Genomic DNA, 18,666 nt, shown 5'->3' on the forward strand with positions numbered 1-18,666 from the left:
TGTTTCACTGCATAGAATTCACTCTGCAAATACGGGTCTATGGTATGCATTAGTTATTGTTTCATTTGTGTAATATGGGATCTTTGGCTGAAAAGTATTAACATTATTAAGGGAAATAAAAATTCGCTCTGCTAACTTTGCTTATCTCTTAGAGGTTGAACCTAACCAAGTCCACGCAGCACTTTATTTCATTTGTGTTTCCATATTTATAGACCAGATTCTTTGTTCACCATAATTGTCGGGAAAAAGCAGTGAAGCAAGGATGAAGTAGAATTTTATACAGTCACTGCAACTTGTGTGTCCTGGAATCAATGTTCACTTTTGAACCCTTCTCAGGATTTAAAGCTGCGGGCAGTTAAAGCAGAATGTAGTGAGCTCCAGCCTTTTTTTTTTTTTTTTTTTTTTTTTTTTCAGTTTATCTCCCCTCAGCTTCTTTTGATTTACCATTTTGTTCCCATTGTCTAAAGAAGAGTATCGAGGCCATAAGCACTGATCAGCCACTTTGGTCATTGCCGCAGCAATTACTACACACCTCTTTCTGGCATGCATTGTTCAGAGTTAGAAGAGAGTTGTAGTTATTTTTAGGTTATGATAATAATGTCTTCTCAGTGTGACTTATAACTAAAAAAAAAAAAAGTATCATGTTCATGGAAAGACTAAGTTTAGGTTCTTTGGTGATTTGATTTTCCATGTATTCCAAGAATTTGTAAACTAATAAGACAGATATTAGAAATGCCTATTTATCACAATGATGGAACTAGTTGACTAGTCTTTCCATTTTATGCTTAGTTTGGGGTTTTTGGTTTGTTTTTTTTTTTTTCTTTTTTTTCTTTTTTTTTTATTCTCAGTATTTTGAACTAAAAATGAATCTGTTTTATTATAATAGAAAATGAAATGACTGTGTTTATTTGACAGAAAGTTTGATTCTGCATTTTTTTTGGCCTGCTTTTAGTTGGATTTATTGTTTCATCATTAGGACTTGGATGAAGATTTGCACCAAAAAATTGCAATGGAAATGAGCCTTTCAGAAACTGCTTTCATCAGAAAACTGTACCCTGGAGATGACTTCACCAAAAGTGAGTGGATCTGTTTACCCACCACAATCTCTCACAAGGGAATAGGAAACACTGGGTGCATTTATAAGGAATGGTGGTAACTTTTAAGACAGCCAAAGCAAAATCTTGGAATTGTGATGTATCTTCTTAAGAATATAGTAAGCCTTTTACACATGGATTCTTTAAAGTGTTTGTGCTCTACGTGAAATCCATTTTAGAATATGCAAACATTTATTATTCATAAATTAAACCATTTGGCTTAGTGTCTTTTACTAAATAAGCAAGTTATATATAGAAAATCTCCTGAAAATGCTATGCAAAGATCCTTCAATTAGTTGTTCCCTTACTATTAACAATCTCCTGAGAGAATTTCTTCAGAAGAATAGAGATGGAATGTGTTTATTTCACATGCACAAGACTGCAAAGTGAGTAGAATCTGGCTTGGCTGTTCAGGAAGTCATCACTGGGGGTAACCATAAGCTATTATCTGAGTTTGTCACTAAATCTTGTAAGTGATCTGTGGAGCCAGTACCAGAAAAGACAGGTTTCCAACAAAAGTGGGAAATCAGAAGTTGCCCAAAGGAAGCACATTAGGCTACTCTTTTGATTGGTTTGAAAGGAGAGACTTCACTGGTGTTGTGAGAGCATGTGTGTGTATATATATATATTATGGGCAATGAAATGGAGGGACACTAGAGAAGATAAAAACCAGACAAATACAGAATCCATTCTAAATAGCTTTGTGGATTAGTTTTCAGCTGAATCAGTTTGCTGAATCTGCTTACTTTGCAGTTGTGTGGTAGCAAGAGCCAAGGGACTGGAAACCGCTAGCCTGGAGTTTGATTCTAGGCTAAAGTATTTGTGTTGGCACGCCCTTGCTTTGATACGACATAGTGGAAGAGCGGTATGAACAGCTTTGGAGTTACTGGCTGTATGAAAGAGGCCTTAGAACAGCATGCAAAGAAACTGTTCTTTATTGTTTGATTGTTCAGAGAGTGGGATTTTGTACATTCTCTGTTATTAAAGAGGATTTTCTTAAAGTTGTAACTATCCTCATTTACTCCTATTGTTAATAAATTGGAATTTATTTTAGGGTTAGACTAATGCTTGAATCAAGAAGTGATGACACTTTTCATTTCTCATATTAACATTGTTTCATGTTAACACCTTGCCAATACATTTAATACATTTATTTATTTTATCAAAGTGCTTTTGATGTTAATGGGAGTAGAATTTGTGACATGAGACCCATGCAACTGCTGAAGAGTAGCACAATTTTTGCAAAGAAATATAGCAACTGAGCTACACCTGAGAATGTGTATTGAGTGGTGGTAGGAGCAAGAGTAGACCAGACACATCAGAATGTCATTTGTGAGACTGTCATCCTCTCTGGAACATAATTGATGTCTTAAGGGCTCCCGGACAAAGTGTGTTTTTGCCAGGAGTATGAGTTTGTGATCAGTGCATTTTTAATTTTAAAAATATCTACATTATTTTAGGGTTATATTGACTTATGAGAGTACAAAATATCTTCTTAGTTTGTGTATGACTGTATATCTCAACATTCAGGCAAGTGTTCTGGGTCACACAGCCTGTCTGTCTCTGGTTGGGCATGGCTGATTCCATTTTCTCCAGCTTTCAGCCACAATTTCCACTTGAGGGAGTGTATTAACACTAGGGCAGGCTTCTAGGTTCTGTGGTTCTGTGTCTGCAGTTCTCTGCCACGCTCTTTAGTTTCATCCACTAGGTTTTGTGGGATTCTATTTGTTTTCATTGGAGAGCGGACTGATTTTAATGCACTGGTTTTTCGTAGGAGTGATGACAAGACTTGTTTGGGGTTTCTTTTTAGATATCATTTGTTTCTCTTGCACCTTTTAGTTGTGTTTGGTAATTATTCACTTGAAATATATTTTCATAAGCATTATCTTAAATGTTGTGGTGTAAGTCTGCAAGAGCTACACGAAACCAACTATAGTGCACTTGGGTTCCAATTTTTTTTAAACAACAAATAGAAATACGGTTTCTAGTGAAATGAAGAGTTAGTATACACTAGAGGCTTTTACCAGACTTGATTGTGGTTTAAGCAAAATAATTCATAACTGATCTAGCTCTGATAAAATTTCACTTATACCATTAAAACTATCTAACCCCTAAAGGATCTATGCAGCACAGAAAGTTGTCAGAGAGAAAAGTTTCATTTTGGGTAAGAATTAATTAGACATAATTAATTGAGAGACATAAGAGAACATAGGACGCTGCCACTTCAAGAGGCCAGTAAATGCTGTAAATTCCTGGTTTTTACTTGAACAGCCAATAGATGATGATGTTTTCTATTCTTTCAAACCAGTTTTTATTTTTCCAGGTTGTTCTCCTGTTCTTTCAGTTAGAACACCCAGTGTCAGTTACCGATTTTACTTTCTCAGAATGTTTTTCCCTTTTTCCAGATTATTTTTCACCTTTGCAGGTGATAAGTTGCTGTTCCAGTTTTGTTTGTGTGCTAACCCACGATATCGGCATGTCTCCAGTTTCTAGCTACTCAGCAGCGCTTCAAAGGTGCCAGCTGAACTTCTCAAGAATGCCTCTGATTCACAGGTTTAGTTCTCAGGCAGACAGTCATTTCTGCTCTGCAGCTCCTTTGTTTTTGTAACCAAGTAGCTTTCCTCTGTTAGTAGTAGTCTCCTGTTGTTGACCTGACTGAAAAGCAATAGCTGTTTCAAAAGTCAGTACAAAATAGGTTCCTAAAAGTGTAATTCCTAAATTACTAAAAGTGTGTTTAAGACCAAGACAGATTATAACATGCGTTCTGATTAACTGAAATGTCATCATTCTACATAAAGTTTTGAGACTTCTTCAACTTAGTAACACTAAATTTTATTTTCAAGGTTCCTGCTTTGGACTCAGATGGTTCACCCCAGCCAACGAAGTTCCTCTCTGTGGTCATGCTACACTTGCAGCAGCTGCTGTGTTGTTTCACATACAAAGTATTATTACAAGCTATTTATTACTATAACTTTTTAGAAAATTTAATTAAAAAAATCTGTATTTTCTACAACAAAGGCAATTAAATATTTAGAACATTTAGAGAACACACATGGAGATACCTTAGGTATTGTCTTTTGCAACTGCTCTGTAATTACAAGGTTGTAGTCTGATGCCTTGGATTCTGATGCCCTAAGTACTAAATATGCAGATGTCATCTGGGAGAGTGACAGTAGAATTTGATGAATATGGAATATTGCTCTTCCTGTTTAAAGGAAATTTCCATTCATTCTAGAAACACAGAGAAAAGATTCCTTGTAGTCACTGCTTTTATTAGCCTCAGCAGTTTATTTATTTAGTTGGGAATTTTGTCTATAGTTTTTTACTGTAGGTTTATTGTAGTTACTGTATTTTAGTAACTAACGCAAATAACTTTTTCTAACTGTACTGAGCTACTCTAAGAACTATAATATAGGTTCCAATTCTTACATTTGATAATATTGCAATGTTTTTTCTTTCTAGAAAACAAAAATCCAGTTCTCACATTTGTGACACTGAGTGGGGAATTAAGATCCAGACAAGTGGAAGATCATATTGTCCTGGACTTACCACTTTACTTAACCTACCCACAGGTCAGTCACAGTTTTATTCATTAAATGCTTTCAAGGAAATCATGTGTTTACGTTTACATGTGTATTATAAGTGTATCTATCTGTAGTTGAATAGATACATACATATATATGTTCTATTTATTACAGTGTGGATTTTTTTGATATTTTCTTCAGGTACTTCAGGAAGTAGAAGAGTTAATAAAGGTAAATAAAGAATCTATGTTTTAGAAACACATAATAGCTATACTTGTATGTTAAAATTGTTGAAAAGTGTTAAGATGCCATTGCTTAATGTACTCTTGAAACATTAAGCTTTGAAGGTCTGAGTCATGCAGCCTGAGAAATTGAATTCTCAAAAATTCTGCAGTTGAATGTTTGTTTCCCACTACCATTGTTTAGAGCGTTAGTATTTCTCTCTGTGGCGTTTTCATCCTATTGTATGCATGTGAGGGCAATCTAGTGTCCTTGTGCTCTTCTGGATCCCTGAATTTCTTTGTGAGTTGACATGCAGAGAGATCTTAGCACCTACCCATATCCATTCATGCACTTCGTGCATTTTTTTTTTTCTTGCTTGCATGTACTTTGTGGCTGCATGAGAGACCTTTCATAAGCCCTGTTCTAGCAGGGAATGTGTTCTATGAAAATCTTGAGAAAATAATATTTTATATTCAAATTAAGAAGTTTTCTTGGTCTCCTTTAATTTTTACACCAGGCAGCCGTTGGTGACATGATTGTTCAAGATCTTCGTTACTCTCCTGACACAAAGAAACTCTTAGTCCGCCTCAGTGATGCTTATGAAAGGTGTCTTATCCTTTTTTTTTTTTTTTTTTTTTTTTAAAATCAAGTGTACAGTAATTGAGTCTGCTTGCTTAGCCTCCATTCCGTACATACTAGGCTGGTTTGTCTAGTTTTAAAACTAGATTGAAGATTAAAACTAGGTGAAGATTAAAAACTCTTATTTAAACTTCTGTGTTAAACAGTTATCTTCTAATGTGAGCTTATTGAACCTGCAGAGGTGTACGAAACAGTTTTGACAATGGCGTGTTTTCCCCATCTGTCTGAGTAAAAAAATGATCCAGTAATGTAGCAGGAAAATAGGAGTCTTGTTTCTCATATGAAGAAGTAATAGTTGCATAGCTTAGAGGTCTGCTTTGCTAGACAGTGCCATGGATTCTTACTCATATTTGACTGTAATCTGCTTACATGTACTTAACAGCATCATAAGTAGCTTTGTAGCTATTTACTCCAATTCAGATTCCAAAGCATTTGTTAATTTCAGAGATCTGAATTTCATCGTTAAGTATCATTTGAATATATATTGCCAAAACGCAACCTCATTAATCAGGCCAAGTTATCATTTTCACTTGAAGTTTGGCCTAACTAATGCTTAGAGATTTGGATAGCTGGGGGATAGAAATATCCTCAGCTAAGTACTTTTATTGTTACTCTTTCAGACTTTATTTTGTTGTGAGCAATCTGCAACTTCACAGACTTGAGACTGTTGTAGAGTGCTTTAGAATTCCATGAAGATCTGAATGGTGTTAGTTATTTGCTTTCTCTGAAAGGAGTTAGAGTGCTTACTTATTTGCGTTCTGTAGTGATGAAATACTCCTTTCAATTGTTAAACATTGAAACAAAGTGTGCTCTTCTGTAGCTAATATTCCAGGATGCTCTGTTTTCAGAAATAAATAGGAAATGCATGGCTTGAAGTTCTTTCTGTGCCCACTCAGAGCATATTATATTCAGGGTGGTCTTCTGTCAAATTTCTTTGGGAGGGCAATGCTAGGAATCTTGTTTTTCTAACATTTTACTGTGGTTGTTTAGGAATTGTAGAGAAGATGATTTTGTAGTTCCTTTCCAATACTTAAATTCATGTAAAGTGAAGAATATGGGCTAATAAAATTCTACAATTACATTCAAGGTCTGTGTTGGAAGAACTACAGGTGAGCGCACAACGCTTTTTGTCAGCTGAAAGGACAGGAAAGGTGAAAGGACTCATACTCACTCTTAAGGGAAATTCCAGTGGAAAACATAAAGGCCATGATTTTTACTCCAGATATTTTGCACCTTGGTATGGAGTTCTGGAAGACCCTGTTACAGGTATGTGCTTGGGTGATAAGCAACTCTTACTCTTGTTTCAGTTCAATTAAAAGGTTCTTACTAAACTTTATTAATCTTGTTTTGTACTTTGGGGTCTCTCTTATAAGTGGCTGTTTTATATGGGTAGCAGGAGTGTGCTCATTAAACTGAAACCTTTCAGGATTGATGCCAACTCTTGCAGAAAAAATCAGCTTATTACCATCAGGCCAGATATTCCTATATCTTTTTTCAGGTCTTTTCCCTGAAGTATTCCAATTAAAGTGAAAGGCTAGTATAGTATTGAATGAATATTGCAGTAGAAGTTCATATCCACTTTTGTTGGTGTCTGTATTTATTTTTGTACTTCAGCTGAGCTGTCCTCTAGTTTCTTGACACTTATTATGGATATTCATGCCTATGAATAATAACAACTCAGCCAGTTGTGTATTTGGTGACAGGAAGACTTACTTGTTCTCTGCCTATTCCTTTGATATTCCACTCAGTGGGTGTGATGGTGGTTGCTACAGAATGATGTTATTTGCTTAGGTACCAGTTAATCACAGGTTAATTATTATTCCTGGGTCGAAGCAATCCCAGGCACAGCTACAGGTAGGGCAGAGAAGAGATTCAGAGTAGCCCTGCAGAGAAGGACTTGGGGGTGTTGGTTGATGAGAAAATTAACATGAGCCGGCAGTGTGCACTCGCAGCCCAGAAAGCCAACCGTATCCTGGGCTGCATCAAAAGGAGCATGACCAGCAGGTCAAAGGAGGTGATCCTGCCCCTCTACTCTGCTCTTGTGAGACCTCACTTGGAGTATTGTGTGCAGTTTTGGCGTCCTCAACATAAAAAGGACATGGAACTGCTGGAACAAGTCCAGAGGAGGGCCACGAGGATGATCAGGGGACTGGAGCACCTCCCATATGAAGATAGGCTGAGAAAGTTGGGGCTATTCAGCCTAGAGAAGAGAAGGCTTCATGGAGACCTCATAGCAGCCTTCCAGTATCTGAAGGGGGGCTATAGGGGTGCTGGGGATGGACTCTTCATCAGGGACTGTAGTGATAGGACAAGGGGTAACTGGTTAAACAGGGGAAGTTTAGATTGGATCTAAGGAAGAAATTCTTTACTGAGAGGGTGGTGAGGCACTGGAATGGGTTGCCCAGGGAGTTTGTGAATGCTCCATCCTTGACGGTGTTCAAGGCCAGGTTGGATGAGGCCTTGGGTGGCATGGTTTAGTGTGAGGTGTGCCTGCCCATGGCAGGGGGGTTGGAACTAGATGATCTTAAGGTCCTTTCCAACCCTAACTATTCTATGATTCTATGATTCAGCTGAGAACTTGGTCAAAAATGTTCATTAAATGTTTTGCAAAATAAAGAGAAAATTTCTTTGTTGGAATAATGTTAATTATTCAACACTCCTAGCAGAAATAAAGGTTTACAAAGAAATAAGAGCTGTGAATTTCAGTTATTTCTTATTCTCAGTCCTGCTTTCTTGATAAAGCTGGGGACAGAGTCTGGTAGATATATCTAATACCAGGGATCATTCCTAAGGATTTCTGGGAAGACTAGTATTGATATTTTCCCTGCCTGTGACAGGGGGGTTGGAATGATCTGAAGTTGCTTTCCAACCCTAACTATTCTATGACTATGATATGTAGGAAAAGCTAGAAGTTTCTGGAATCTCTGAGATTCTTCTGAGCTTGCTGTTGCTTGTCTCCCATCTTTAAGTGTCCTTTCTTTTATAGAAACCTAACTTTTTATTGTATTGCTGAAGTATACTTTTAACAGTGGTATGGCTTTGTATGATACTTCTTTTGTAATGATTTCTTAATAATGCTACATGTCCTGGTGTCCTTGAGCCTTGATAGTTACTTCGCAGTAGGTTTTCCAGCAGAGTGTCTTTGCTCCTAGCTGCTAAGGCAGACTGAAGCAGCATTCCTAGCTATGAATCTGAGAAGTCATCTTAAGTTTTTAAGTTATCTGCTGGTCAGGAATTAAAAAATTGGTCTTTTAGTTTTCGGAAGCTGTGGTGAGACCTTACATTTTTCTTAGAGTTACACCCTGATACTTACCATCATTAAAGACTGGAAAAAAAACTCTGAGGTTTTGTTGTGAAAACTGTTAGAAGAGGAAATACTTTTGTTTTACACAATGACTTCTATTCACCTGTTCTATTTTTAAAAAAATATCCAAAAGTCTATTCACATTTTTGATGGAGAGCTGTTTGTGTTTCATTGAATAAATATTTCAAATTTAATATTTTGAGATTCTGTTATTAGGAAACTTCCCTTTTGGTAAACAAATGAGTACTTTGGATCAAGTATTTTAATTGGTACTATTTGTATATTTCTATTTAGCTACCAATTGTGACTAATCATGAAGCCTTTGCCTAGGCAAAATCTCCATTGAAGCCAGAGGATGAGGAAGTAGTACTACTTTATCATAAATAAATTAAATCATAAAGCTTTAAGATCTGTTTGCTGTGCAAACTCTCAGATGTTTTGTCCTAAACACACATGTGGCACTTGATTTGTTAATGGTGTTTAGATTTCGAATGTGCTTGCTCTACAAAGTAGTGATTCCAATTTAATTCTGTACTTTATTTTACCATTTCTTTTAAGGATCTGCCCATGCTGTCTTAGGCAGCTACTGGTCGGAGCAGCTGGGGAAGAAAGAAATGCTTGGTAAGAGAAACTGTTTTCCTGCAAAGCTGCTCATTTATGTGAAAGCTACACACTAGAAAAGGAAAAACTTACATTATTACTAGAATACAAAATGTAACAATAACTGCCTATCCATTTTCTCAGTATAAGTAGAATATTAGACATAAGGAAAAAGTTCTTTACTGTGAAGGTGATGAGACACTGGAACAGGCTTCCCAGAGAAGTTGTGGATACTCCTTTTGTAGAAAAGTTCAAGGCCAGGTTGACTGGGGCTTGGAGCAACCTGGTCTAGTGGAAGGTGTCTCTGCCATGGCAGGGGGATTGGAACTAAATTATTTTAAGGTCCCTTCCAACCCAAACTATTCTATGATTCTATTATGTAATATTTTGTGTGAAGTAATCTTTAAGAAATCACTTTTTTTCCTACCCGCCAACATGACATGAAGTGTCAGTTTTTGGATTGCAATTCTCTGCGGTTAGTTTTTGGTTTCTGATTTTGGATTTTAGTTCTTTGGACCTTTCATTGTAATTGAAGCTTGGTGAATTTCAGATTATGTTGTTTATGTGTGTCCTGGGTTCAGCAGCAGCAGTCATTTTTTTTTTCCTTCTTGGTAGCTGGCGCAGTGCTGTTCAGTGACTTTCAGCCTGGGAACAATGCTGATAACACCAATGTTTTTAGTTGTTGCTAAGTAATGTTTGCTCTGAGCAAGGACATTTCAGTCTTATGCTCTGCCAGGAAGGAGGGGCACAGGAAGTTGGGAGGGAGCAGAAACAGGACACCTGATGCAAAGTAGCCAAAGGGGTATTCCATACCACAGCATGTCATGCTAGTATATAAACTGGGGACAATTACCTGGAAGGCCCTGATCACTGCTCAGGTTTGGCTGGGTATCGATTGGCAGGTGGTGAGCAATTGTATTCTCTCCCCTTGTTATTTCCCTTATCATTATTATTATTGATGGTAGCTGTAGTAGTTTTGTGTTATACCTTAGTTACTGGACTGTTCTTATCTCAGCCCGTGGGATTTACATTCTTTTGATTCTCCTCCCCATCCCTCCAGGAGCCAGGGGAGGAAGAAGTGGGGGGAGTAAGAGAGCGGCTGCATGGTTCTGAGTTATTGGCTGGGCTTAAACCACGACAATGTGTTTTGATGGAATTTTGCCTCTTAGTCTTTATGGCTTGCATTTTGGGCATTTGGAACAGGTATTAGTATTTTCATTAACCTAAAGGGGGGTCTACAGGAAAGCTGGAGAGGAACTCGCACAAGGGCAAGTTGCGATAAGAGGGAATGATTTTAAGCTAGAAGAGGGTAGATTTAGGTTAGATACAAGGAAGATGTTCTTCACTGTGAGGGTGGTGAGACACTGGCATAGGTTGCCCAGAGAAGTAGAGGCTGCCCCGTTCCTGAAATTGTTCAAGGCCAGGCTGGATGGTGCTTTGAGCAACCTGGTCTAATGGAAGGTGTCCCTGCACATGCCAGCGGGGTTGGAACTGGATGTTCTTTAAGGTCCCTTCCAACCCAAACCATTTTATGACTTTATGAAATCTGTGATAGTTGCCATAACTCGGGGGGGGGGGGGTGGGGGAAGGGGAGGAGAGTGATCTCAACATATTTTCTGAAGAGAAGGAGCTGTCTTTTGTAATGCATCCTTATGGACTGTCTGTTTTTCGGAAGTTTTTGACATTTTCAGATGTTAATATGGATTTTGAAATTCTTCCATGCCATCTTACAGACACTGCTTCTTTAAGTAATCACACAGGAATTCTGTCCGTATTTTTAAATTATACTTTCTACCTGTTTTTTGTTTTCATGTATTTTGTATGTACTGTGCCATTTGCTATTTCAGAAAAACTATCTCAAGCAGCAAGGCAGTTGGTACTGTAATCAGCTTCTCTGATGTGTTAGTGAAAAAAATGTCTTATCTTCTAATTTTTTCTATCTTCCCATTTTCCCCCCGCCCCCCCATATTTCATGCATTTATGTCCTCAAACAACTTTTATGGCAGAAATCATACAAAACAGATCTAAAGAGAATAAGACATCTGATCAACATGTGGTCTCTGTGTGTGTTTGTGAGAAATAACTTTTCTTTATGTGCATGTGACTGAGGAGTATCATGTGGTAGTGGGGCGAATTCTATTACTAATGAGATTATTTGGAGAAGATGGCTGCCAATCAAGAAGAGCCCATATCACCAAAGATTAATAAATAAGGGTATCTTTTGACTTTTTAGAAACCTCTCTGGTAGCTTCTGTAATATCTGATATGTTTTATTGCAAGAATAAAGGAGTATTTTCTTCCATAAAATGAAAGATCTGTTAGTTCCAAGATAGATCCCATATGAAATAATAAATAATGAAATCATATAAAAACAAGGAACGCTATTTTCTCATCTCCGGGTATTGTGACCTCTAGGAGGAGGTCAGTTGCATCTCTGCTGAAGTATCAGACATAATTTCCTGTGTTTGGGTTCTTTTCCTACTTTTATTAGACCAAATCTTCAAAGAACATCTAGCCCCACCAACAACAAAGAATTTTCCAGTCTTTTTACAAGGTGAAATACTTTATGATCTTTCTTGAAACAATGTACTTGTCCTTGAATTTAAGCTGAGTGTTAAATCAAAGTTTGGTGTCAATCCTTGCCTTCTTTCATTTGAAGAGTGCAATATTTAAAAGAAAAATAATCTCTTGTATTAGATGTATAGACTTTCATAATTGCTAATGAATATCATGTTTAGCAACTGTCTCTGCATCCAGCCCTTCACGTAGTTTTCACATTTCTAAGATAACATTTATAAGGATGCGTAAGGAATTTAATAGAACCAAACAGATTATGGAGGACTTTCAGGTTATTGTGAAGAAAAGGGGCTTTATGCAGGAAAATTTTTAATCAACACAGTCTGTCTTATCTTATAACTTTTCAATCTCTTCACCTTTTTCTTTTTTTTTTTTTTTTTTTTTTTATATGTGAGGAAGCTGCTTCAGTAAATCTACCTGTATTTAAAATATTGCTAATTTGAATTCTCATGAAGTGAAGAGTTTTGCAGAGTTGTAATTGCAGCTTTCCTCTTTCCCAGGTAATCGCAGCATATAGATTGACCACATCACATTTATACACAAGTGTAACATTTTTGTTTACTTCCAGACATAGGGTGACATATCAGTATTTCTTTGTGAGAGAAAGAATAGGTCCAATGTAATTTTCATATAAGCTTTTGTAGGTTATTTTTTTCACTTTTTTTTTATTGCCACGAAACAGGCAGCACTAGCTCCACATTTAAAGAAGGAAAAAAAAAAACACCAACCAACCTCTGAAGATTTAAAATAATTGATCTCTTTTATTTACATCTGCCATCATGAGGGAGAGTTTAGCTGTGTATCCACACTTGGCAATAATAACTGATAAAATTTAGCATGATCTGGATCTTTATGAGAGTCCAAAATATTGGGTTGAAGGCATTAATCCATACATAGATGTGCTCACAAGTTAAAAACAATAACCAGTGGTTCTATAAATGGAAAAGGTAATAAGTATCTATTTCAATCTGTTTCCGCCTTTTTGGAGCGTTTGCTTTGTCTAGGAATCTAATATCCTGTTAAAAGAAAGAGCATTCTTGTCAGCTGTGGCTGAGAAATTGTTTTAAAGCTCACAATATATATATATACCATTTGTTAGATGGTGAGATCCTGTGCTCTGTTGGAATCTGAATACAATCACTACCTAATTTACAAATTGGGGGTTTGTGGGGGAAAAGCCTGCATGTTAGCTTTGAACTAATTTTGTAGTTGTTAAAAGTCCATTGAGTAAGGAGACTGCAGAAGTTCCTGCCTCTTCATCCATTTACAGTCTTTTACAAAAACAACACTATATGAAGCTCAAGCCTTTGCTTAATGCCATCTGAACAAGATGATTTTCTGATCAAGTAGTTGTGCAACTAAAATTGGACTACTGAAACAACTCTATAGACTCAACCAGCTAAGTGAGCATTATTGTCCCACCTGTTACATGACTTAACAGTTCAGGCAAAAGTTTAGTTCTGTAATTATTTACAAGTGGAAGGTTTTTTCTACTTAAACTTTATCCAGCTGCATTAAATTCTATATTCAGGATTATATAAATCAATAGCTGTTCTTGTCTGTGTAAGAATTTGGTCTTAGTTTGTGAAAACTGAAGCAGTATCTGTTTCTTTGTAGACTTTTTCCACTGCCTGCTTGACCTTTATTTACCTATTAGCCAAATGCATCCTTTGAACCTAGTATCTACTTCAGATGTTCAGCACTAGTAAAGTGATTCTTCATTCTTATGCAGATAATACTCAGTGTTCTTCCTTCTTCCCTACAGAAACTGTCTATCCTGTGAATGGGAGAATTATCAAAATCTTTATAGTAGGTCTACAGGCTTCTTTAGATATACAAAGGAAACTTTGGCTACATCAGAGCAAAGCATCCTTTGCTACTTGTATTAATAAGCATTTTTGTCAGACTTAATAAACAAGTTGTGGTCTGAGATAGACTCCCAGCTAATCTTCATCCATAAAAACAATCCATCCAGGGTGTCTTAGAACAGTTCTTGCCCTGGTGCTGCTTGTTTTCTGGAGACAGAGGCCTTATTTCCATGAGTGTTTCTGGATTTTTATATAATTTGTGATAGATACTATTTTTTTAACCATGGATTCTTGTTTCCATTTAGCTTTTCAATGTTCCCGCCGTGGAGGAGAGTTGAAGATTTCATTGCGTAATGATGGAAGAGTTGACATTGCAGGGCGAGTTGCTATTGTTTTAAAAGGAAACCTGACTTTCTGAAAAAACAAAAAAAAACCCCCAAAACCCCCCCCCCCCAAAAAAAAAACCAAACAAACCCAAACAAAAAACCCCTCAAAACCCCAAAAACCAAACCAACCAACCAAAAAAAAAAGCCTCAACAACTCACCATGAAAAAATTGACACTGATTTCCCACACCTTCACATAATTCATATTACACTGATTATAACTTAGTTCTAAGCAGTGAATTACCACTGTCCTCAAAAGTCTTTGATTGCTTATTGTTAATTTAAAAAAATTTATTGACAATATTCCTAATCTTCAAGATTCTTAATATTATTTTCTTCACTTTCATCTTGCCATTTCATACATACACTGACCTCAGAAAATGTCCACTGACAACAGTCTTGGTTTTCTGCTTTTAAATGATTCCGTTCTTTGTTTCAAGATTCTGTGTTAGAAGCTCCTGCTTCCTGGCTTGAATTGTAAGCTTCTCTGATAAAATAATCAGACTTCTTCCATTCATTTTTCCATTTCATTTTCCATGAAATCTGACTACAGTCTTTTAAAAAAAAAAAAATATAAAAAAATTCTCTGCCATATATTGTAATGATGCTCATATGTTTATTAATTTACTTGAATTAAAATATGAAAAAGTGTAAATGGTTTAGAAATGTGCTTTTATGAACAGTAGTTTTCAAACATGAATGGTATTGCAGTGGCTCATAGTACTGCTGCTTAGTCTATTTTTAATTAACAATTTTAGCAGAAGGATTTAAGAGATTGACATACTGATGCACATAAAACTGGTTAAAAACTGCAATAAAACTTTATTGGTCACAGCAATGTAATCTGTGTTTAAAAGGCTGAAGATCTGCTGTAATTTTCTTCATGAAGTTTACTCTTTCAGATTTATCACTTTTTCCTTTAGTGTTCTGGTCTTTCTCTGGATTTATTGGCGATATTGAATTGTTTCAGTTATTCTAGCTAAAACTCTGTTTTCCTATTCAATTTGCTTTTCTCCTAAGCTTTGCATTAGTTCTTTTTCTTTGCAATATTTCAGCATGAAGTGTTTTGAACTCAAAGGCATTTTCATACTGTGGGAACAGCTGGATGTCTATAAATGATGAGGATCTTAGTTGTGCCTATTTTCAGTTATTTTGAATTTTATCATAACTTGTTACTTACATCTTACTTAAGCCTAAGTATCTGGAGGCAAGTAACAGTGAGAAAATCCTATGGTTCCTTTGAAATAAAAGTTTCTAGCTCCTACTGCTACACAGAATATATTAAAAATGTGATTTAAATGCACTACAAAGCTCAAGAGCTAGATGGCAAGCAAAAGGAATTTCAGAATGAAAAATGCATGTTCTTTCCTACTGAATCTTGCTGGAGTTCATGGACCTGAAATGCATTTGTAGACATGGACTCATTATCAAATGCAAGACATGGCTATGGAGATAGCTTAACAGCAGTGTTGCAATGTCATTTAGCAGCCATCTTGACTTTGCTGTCTTACAAAGCAAATTGGTCACCTTCTGGCTAGTACCTGGATCTTCTTGAGGAGCAATACTGCAGGCTTGTTCTGCTGCATTTGCTACTTCCTGCTGGTTTATGCAAAGAGTGAATCTGAGATTCTTTGGGAAAAAAAAAAAAAAAAAACCACAAAAACCAAAAACAAACAAAAAAAAGCTTCTTTAAGAATATAGATGAACTAAAGAAGCAATTACTATTCATCCACATTTAATAAATAGTACAATTATTTTTTTTTCTTTTAACTGTAGAGAAATAATAATGAACAAACCCCAGTAAATTTTAAATATACTTGCTATCTAAATATCCTGACCCAACCAATATCTCTGCTGCTTACTGCATTTTTGTATAGTTTACTGCTTCTTTGTCTCTGTTTCTGTTCAGGATAGAAAAATCACCAGAACTCAGGTGGGAGATTATGCAGTAATGTGTTTGTAATCAACAGATTAGTTAATCAGCCATGATTTATTATTGATGAATTAATTATACCTGATTGTGCAGTTCTGCTGCCTAAATGGAGCTTTAAAGGAGTTATTTTATTAATCATCATTGTGCTAATTGCAGACACTTACAGAAGGATTGCTAATTAAACATGCAACCATATGCAAAATAAGCAAGGCTGCTGAGAGTGGCAAGAAAAAGCACTCATTTTCTGAGTAGCAACTTTACTTTGGTGAAATATTGTGTAGTTGACCTGATGATTGTAATTACCTAGACATACTTTAATACACTGCAAATTTTCGGTCAACAGTAAAGGAAATGAATTGTGACAAATTCTGTTTATCTTTCCTAGTGCAGAAAATAGGTTGTACAAGCTTAAAATGAAATTATTTGGAATTTGTATGACGTTGTTTTATGTTTTCATGTGAAGGATTTACCTGGTGTTTTTATTAGCTGTATATTGTTAATCTAATGTAACTATCTTAGCATTCAGAATCTTGCTCAAATTTAAGTTACCTTAGCACCAAATGAAATGTCTGATTGTCACTTGAAATGAGAATTCAGACTCAAAATCACGAGTCACATCAAGAAAAAAAGGAGCACAGGGATGTTTAAGTTAATTTCCAAAAGCCAAAGTCTGCACAGAAAGTGCAGAAAGGAGACAATACTTAAAGGTAGATTTCTGTGAAGAGACTACTATAATTTAAATAAATATTAATATCATGTAATCTTCAATCTAAGTAGCACAATTTTAGGTCTGTATAATGCTAAATACAATCTTTGAGTGCTGTGGGCTTCATCATAATGGACTTTCCATGGATTCTTCTTAATGCAGGTTCCTAGACCTTCCTCATTAATTAAATAAAACTTTTTTTTAAAGAGAGAATTTTCTGGAACTGCCTGTATAATATTACAGTTAGTAACACAAGTTTGGAATTTAATTTTTTTTCTAAGAAAACAGTTAATTTGCATTGTTTTGATTAAATTAAAATGAATCACGAGTTAAATTTAAGTGAAGATACTAAGGGGAGGCTCTGAAATGCAGTGTCTCTTTGGTTAGTGTTTCTGCTGCAGAGGATTTGCAGAACTTTTTGTGCTGCTCTCTTAATAAAAAAGAGCAAATTATGTGAAGGGAAAATGCAATTCCAGAAATTCCCGTGTGCTTGGGAGTTATTTGTCATGTGTCCAGTGACCATCAGGTCATTAAGCTACAGGTCACTGTTAGTTTTGAGTAAATCTGTGGGTAGATCCGACAGCTGAAACATTAATGTTTAAATGCATGTTTGCTCATTTTACTTCTTTGGTATATGCCTTTGCAGAGCCATTACCTCATGTAGGGGTGAGGAAGAAAGTACATAATCCTGAGGAAGTAAGCAAAAAAAGAAAAAAAAAATAAAAATTGAGCAAAATAAACCATAGAAGTTTTTTGCTATGGAATGAATGTACAGATTAAAGGGATGAAAATAAACTGGGAAGCCATGTTTTAATTTAATAAGCCCTTAACAGATCTACTTAAAGTATTCATGAAAATACTTCACATTTCTTTTGTATTATCTAGATGAGAGTAGACAGCAAGTTGTTATCAAAGTTGGAAATTTTTGCAAAAGGTGGAAATAAAAGATTTCATGACAGCAAGAGGTCATAGAAAGGAGCCATGTGGTCCATAAGAGAGAGGAAGGGAAATTAGCAACAGATGAGACAGTTATTTCTGGGAAAGGGAAGATTTCTTTGTCTCAATATTTATCAGAGTGACAGGGAAACATGCCAGAAACAGAGGGAAAGTTCCCAGAAGTAAAAAAAAAGGAAACTAAATGAAAATTAGGGTGATGCCAGATCAGGCAAACATTAATTAATTTCAATTAAAAATCAAAAAAATCTGCCAATTAAGCAGTTTGATTCTGACTTCTATTCCCCCCTCCTCCTGAGGAGTAGATTTCTCTTTAATTACCAGACTTTAACAAAAAGACAGAACAAAGGAGAACCAAAGTGTTTTTCTCAATTGGTGAGTCACTGTCCTCCTTTTAGTTCCTAAAATTTACTGCAAACTATAATTAAAATTTTTCAAAAGGATGAGAAAGTGGAATAACAAAACCCAATGTGTTAGCAGACAGTAGAAAAGTGTGATTTATTTATTTATTTATTTTTACTAGAGGTCAGTTTTAGTCTAAGACCTTTAGTTTAGACTGGTGATTTCTTTAGTGAGAGGTTCACTTTTACCTGTTTTTTTGCCTCACTGAATGGCACAGGAGGATAATCCCCATTTTTTTAATGTCATGAGTCACATAAGCCTAAGTTTTATCCACTTTCCAGTGTTCTGTGACTTTTTTGGTGATACACCCAAACCAAGAAACCACTTTCCTGTATGTAATTTTTGTCCCGTTAGGAATCACAGGGTAGATAAAATAAATTTTCTTGGGTTTGCTTAGTGTATCAACAACATTTATAGAATTGTAAAGAGCAAGGAGTTTGATGGAGATGAATTATGTTTGTGAGGAGCAGGAGAAGGAGGTGTTATTCCTGTGTAAAGTCTGAAATACGTCACCATAG

General features: G+C 36.0%; 1 protein-coding gene across 2 annotated transcripts in view; it reads left to right on the forward strand.

The window, feature by feature from the left end:
* LOC308222521 (RUN and FYVE domain-containing protein 2-like) overlaps nucleotides 1-14,983 on the forward strand; it is a gene marked incomplete at its 5' end in the record, with an annotated part of 53,173 nt that extends 38,190 nt beyond the window's left edge. For both annotated transcript variants that reach the window (XM_080620651.1, XM_080620650.1), the window contains 8 exons: nucleotides 977-1,076; nucleotides 3,938-4,036; nucleotides 4,557-4,666; nucleotides 4,820-4,849; nucleotides 5,358-5,446; nucleotides 6,567-6,745; nucleotides 9,342-9,404; nucleotides 14,074-14,983. In XM_080620651.1, coding sequence (XP_080476777.1) covers nucleotides 977-1,076; nucleotides 3,938-4,036; nucleotides 4,557-4,666; nucleotides 4,820-4,849; nucleotides 5,358-5,446; nucleotides 6,567-6,745; nucleotides 9,342-9,404; nucleotides 14,074-14,186 — 783 coding nt within the window. In that variant the 3' untranslated portion in view covers nucleotides 14,187-14,983. The remainder of the gene's footprint in view (nucleotides 1-976; nucleotides 1,077-3,937; nucleotides 4,037-4,556; nucleotides 4,667-4,819; nucleotides 4,850-5,357; nucleotides 5,447-6,566; nucleotides 6,746-9,341; nucleotides 9,405-14,073) is intronic.
* Nucleotides 14,984-18,666: the final 3,683 nt, after the last annotated feature.

Source organism: Psittacula echo (genome assembly GCF_963264785.1).
Source record: "Psittacula echo genome assembly, chromosome: 6".
Lineage (NCBI taxonomy): Eukaryota > Metazoa > Chordata > Aves > Psittaciformes > Psittacidae > Psittacula > Psittacula echo.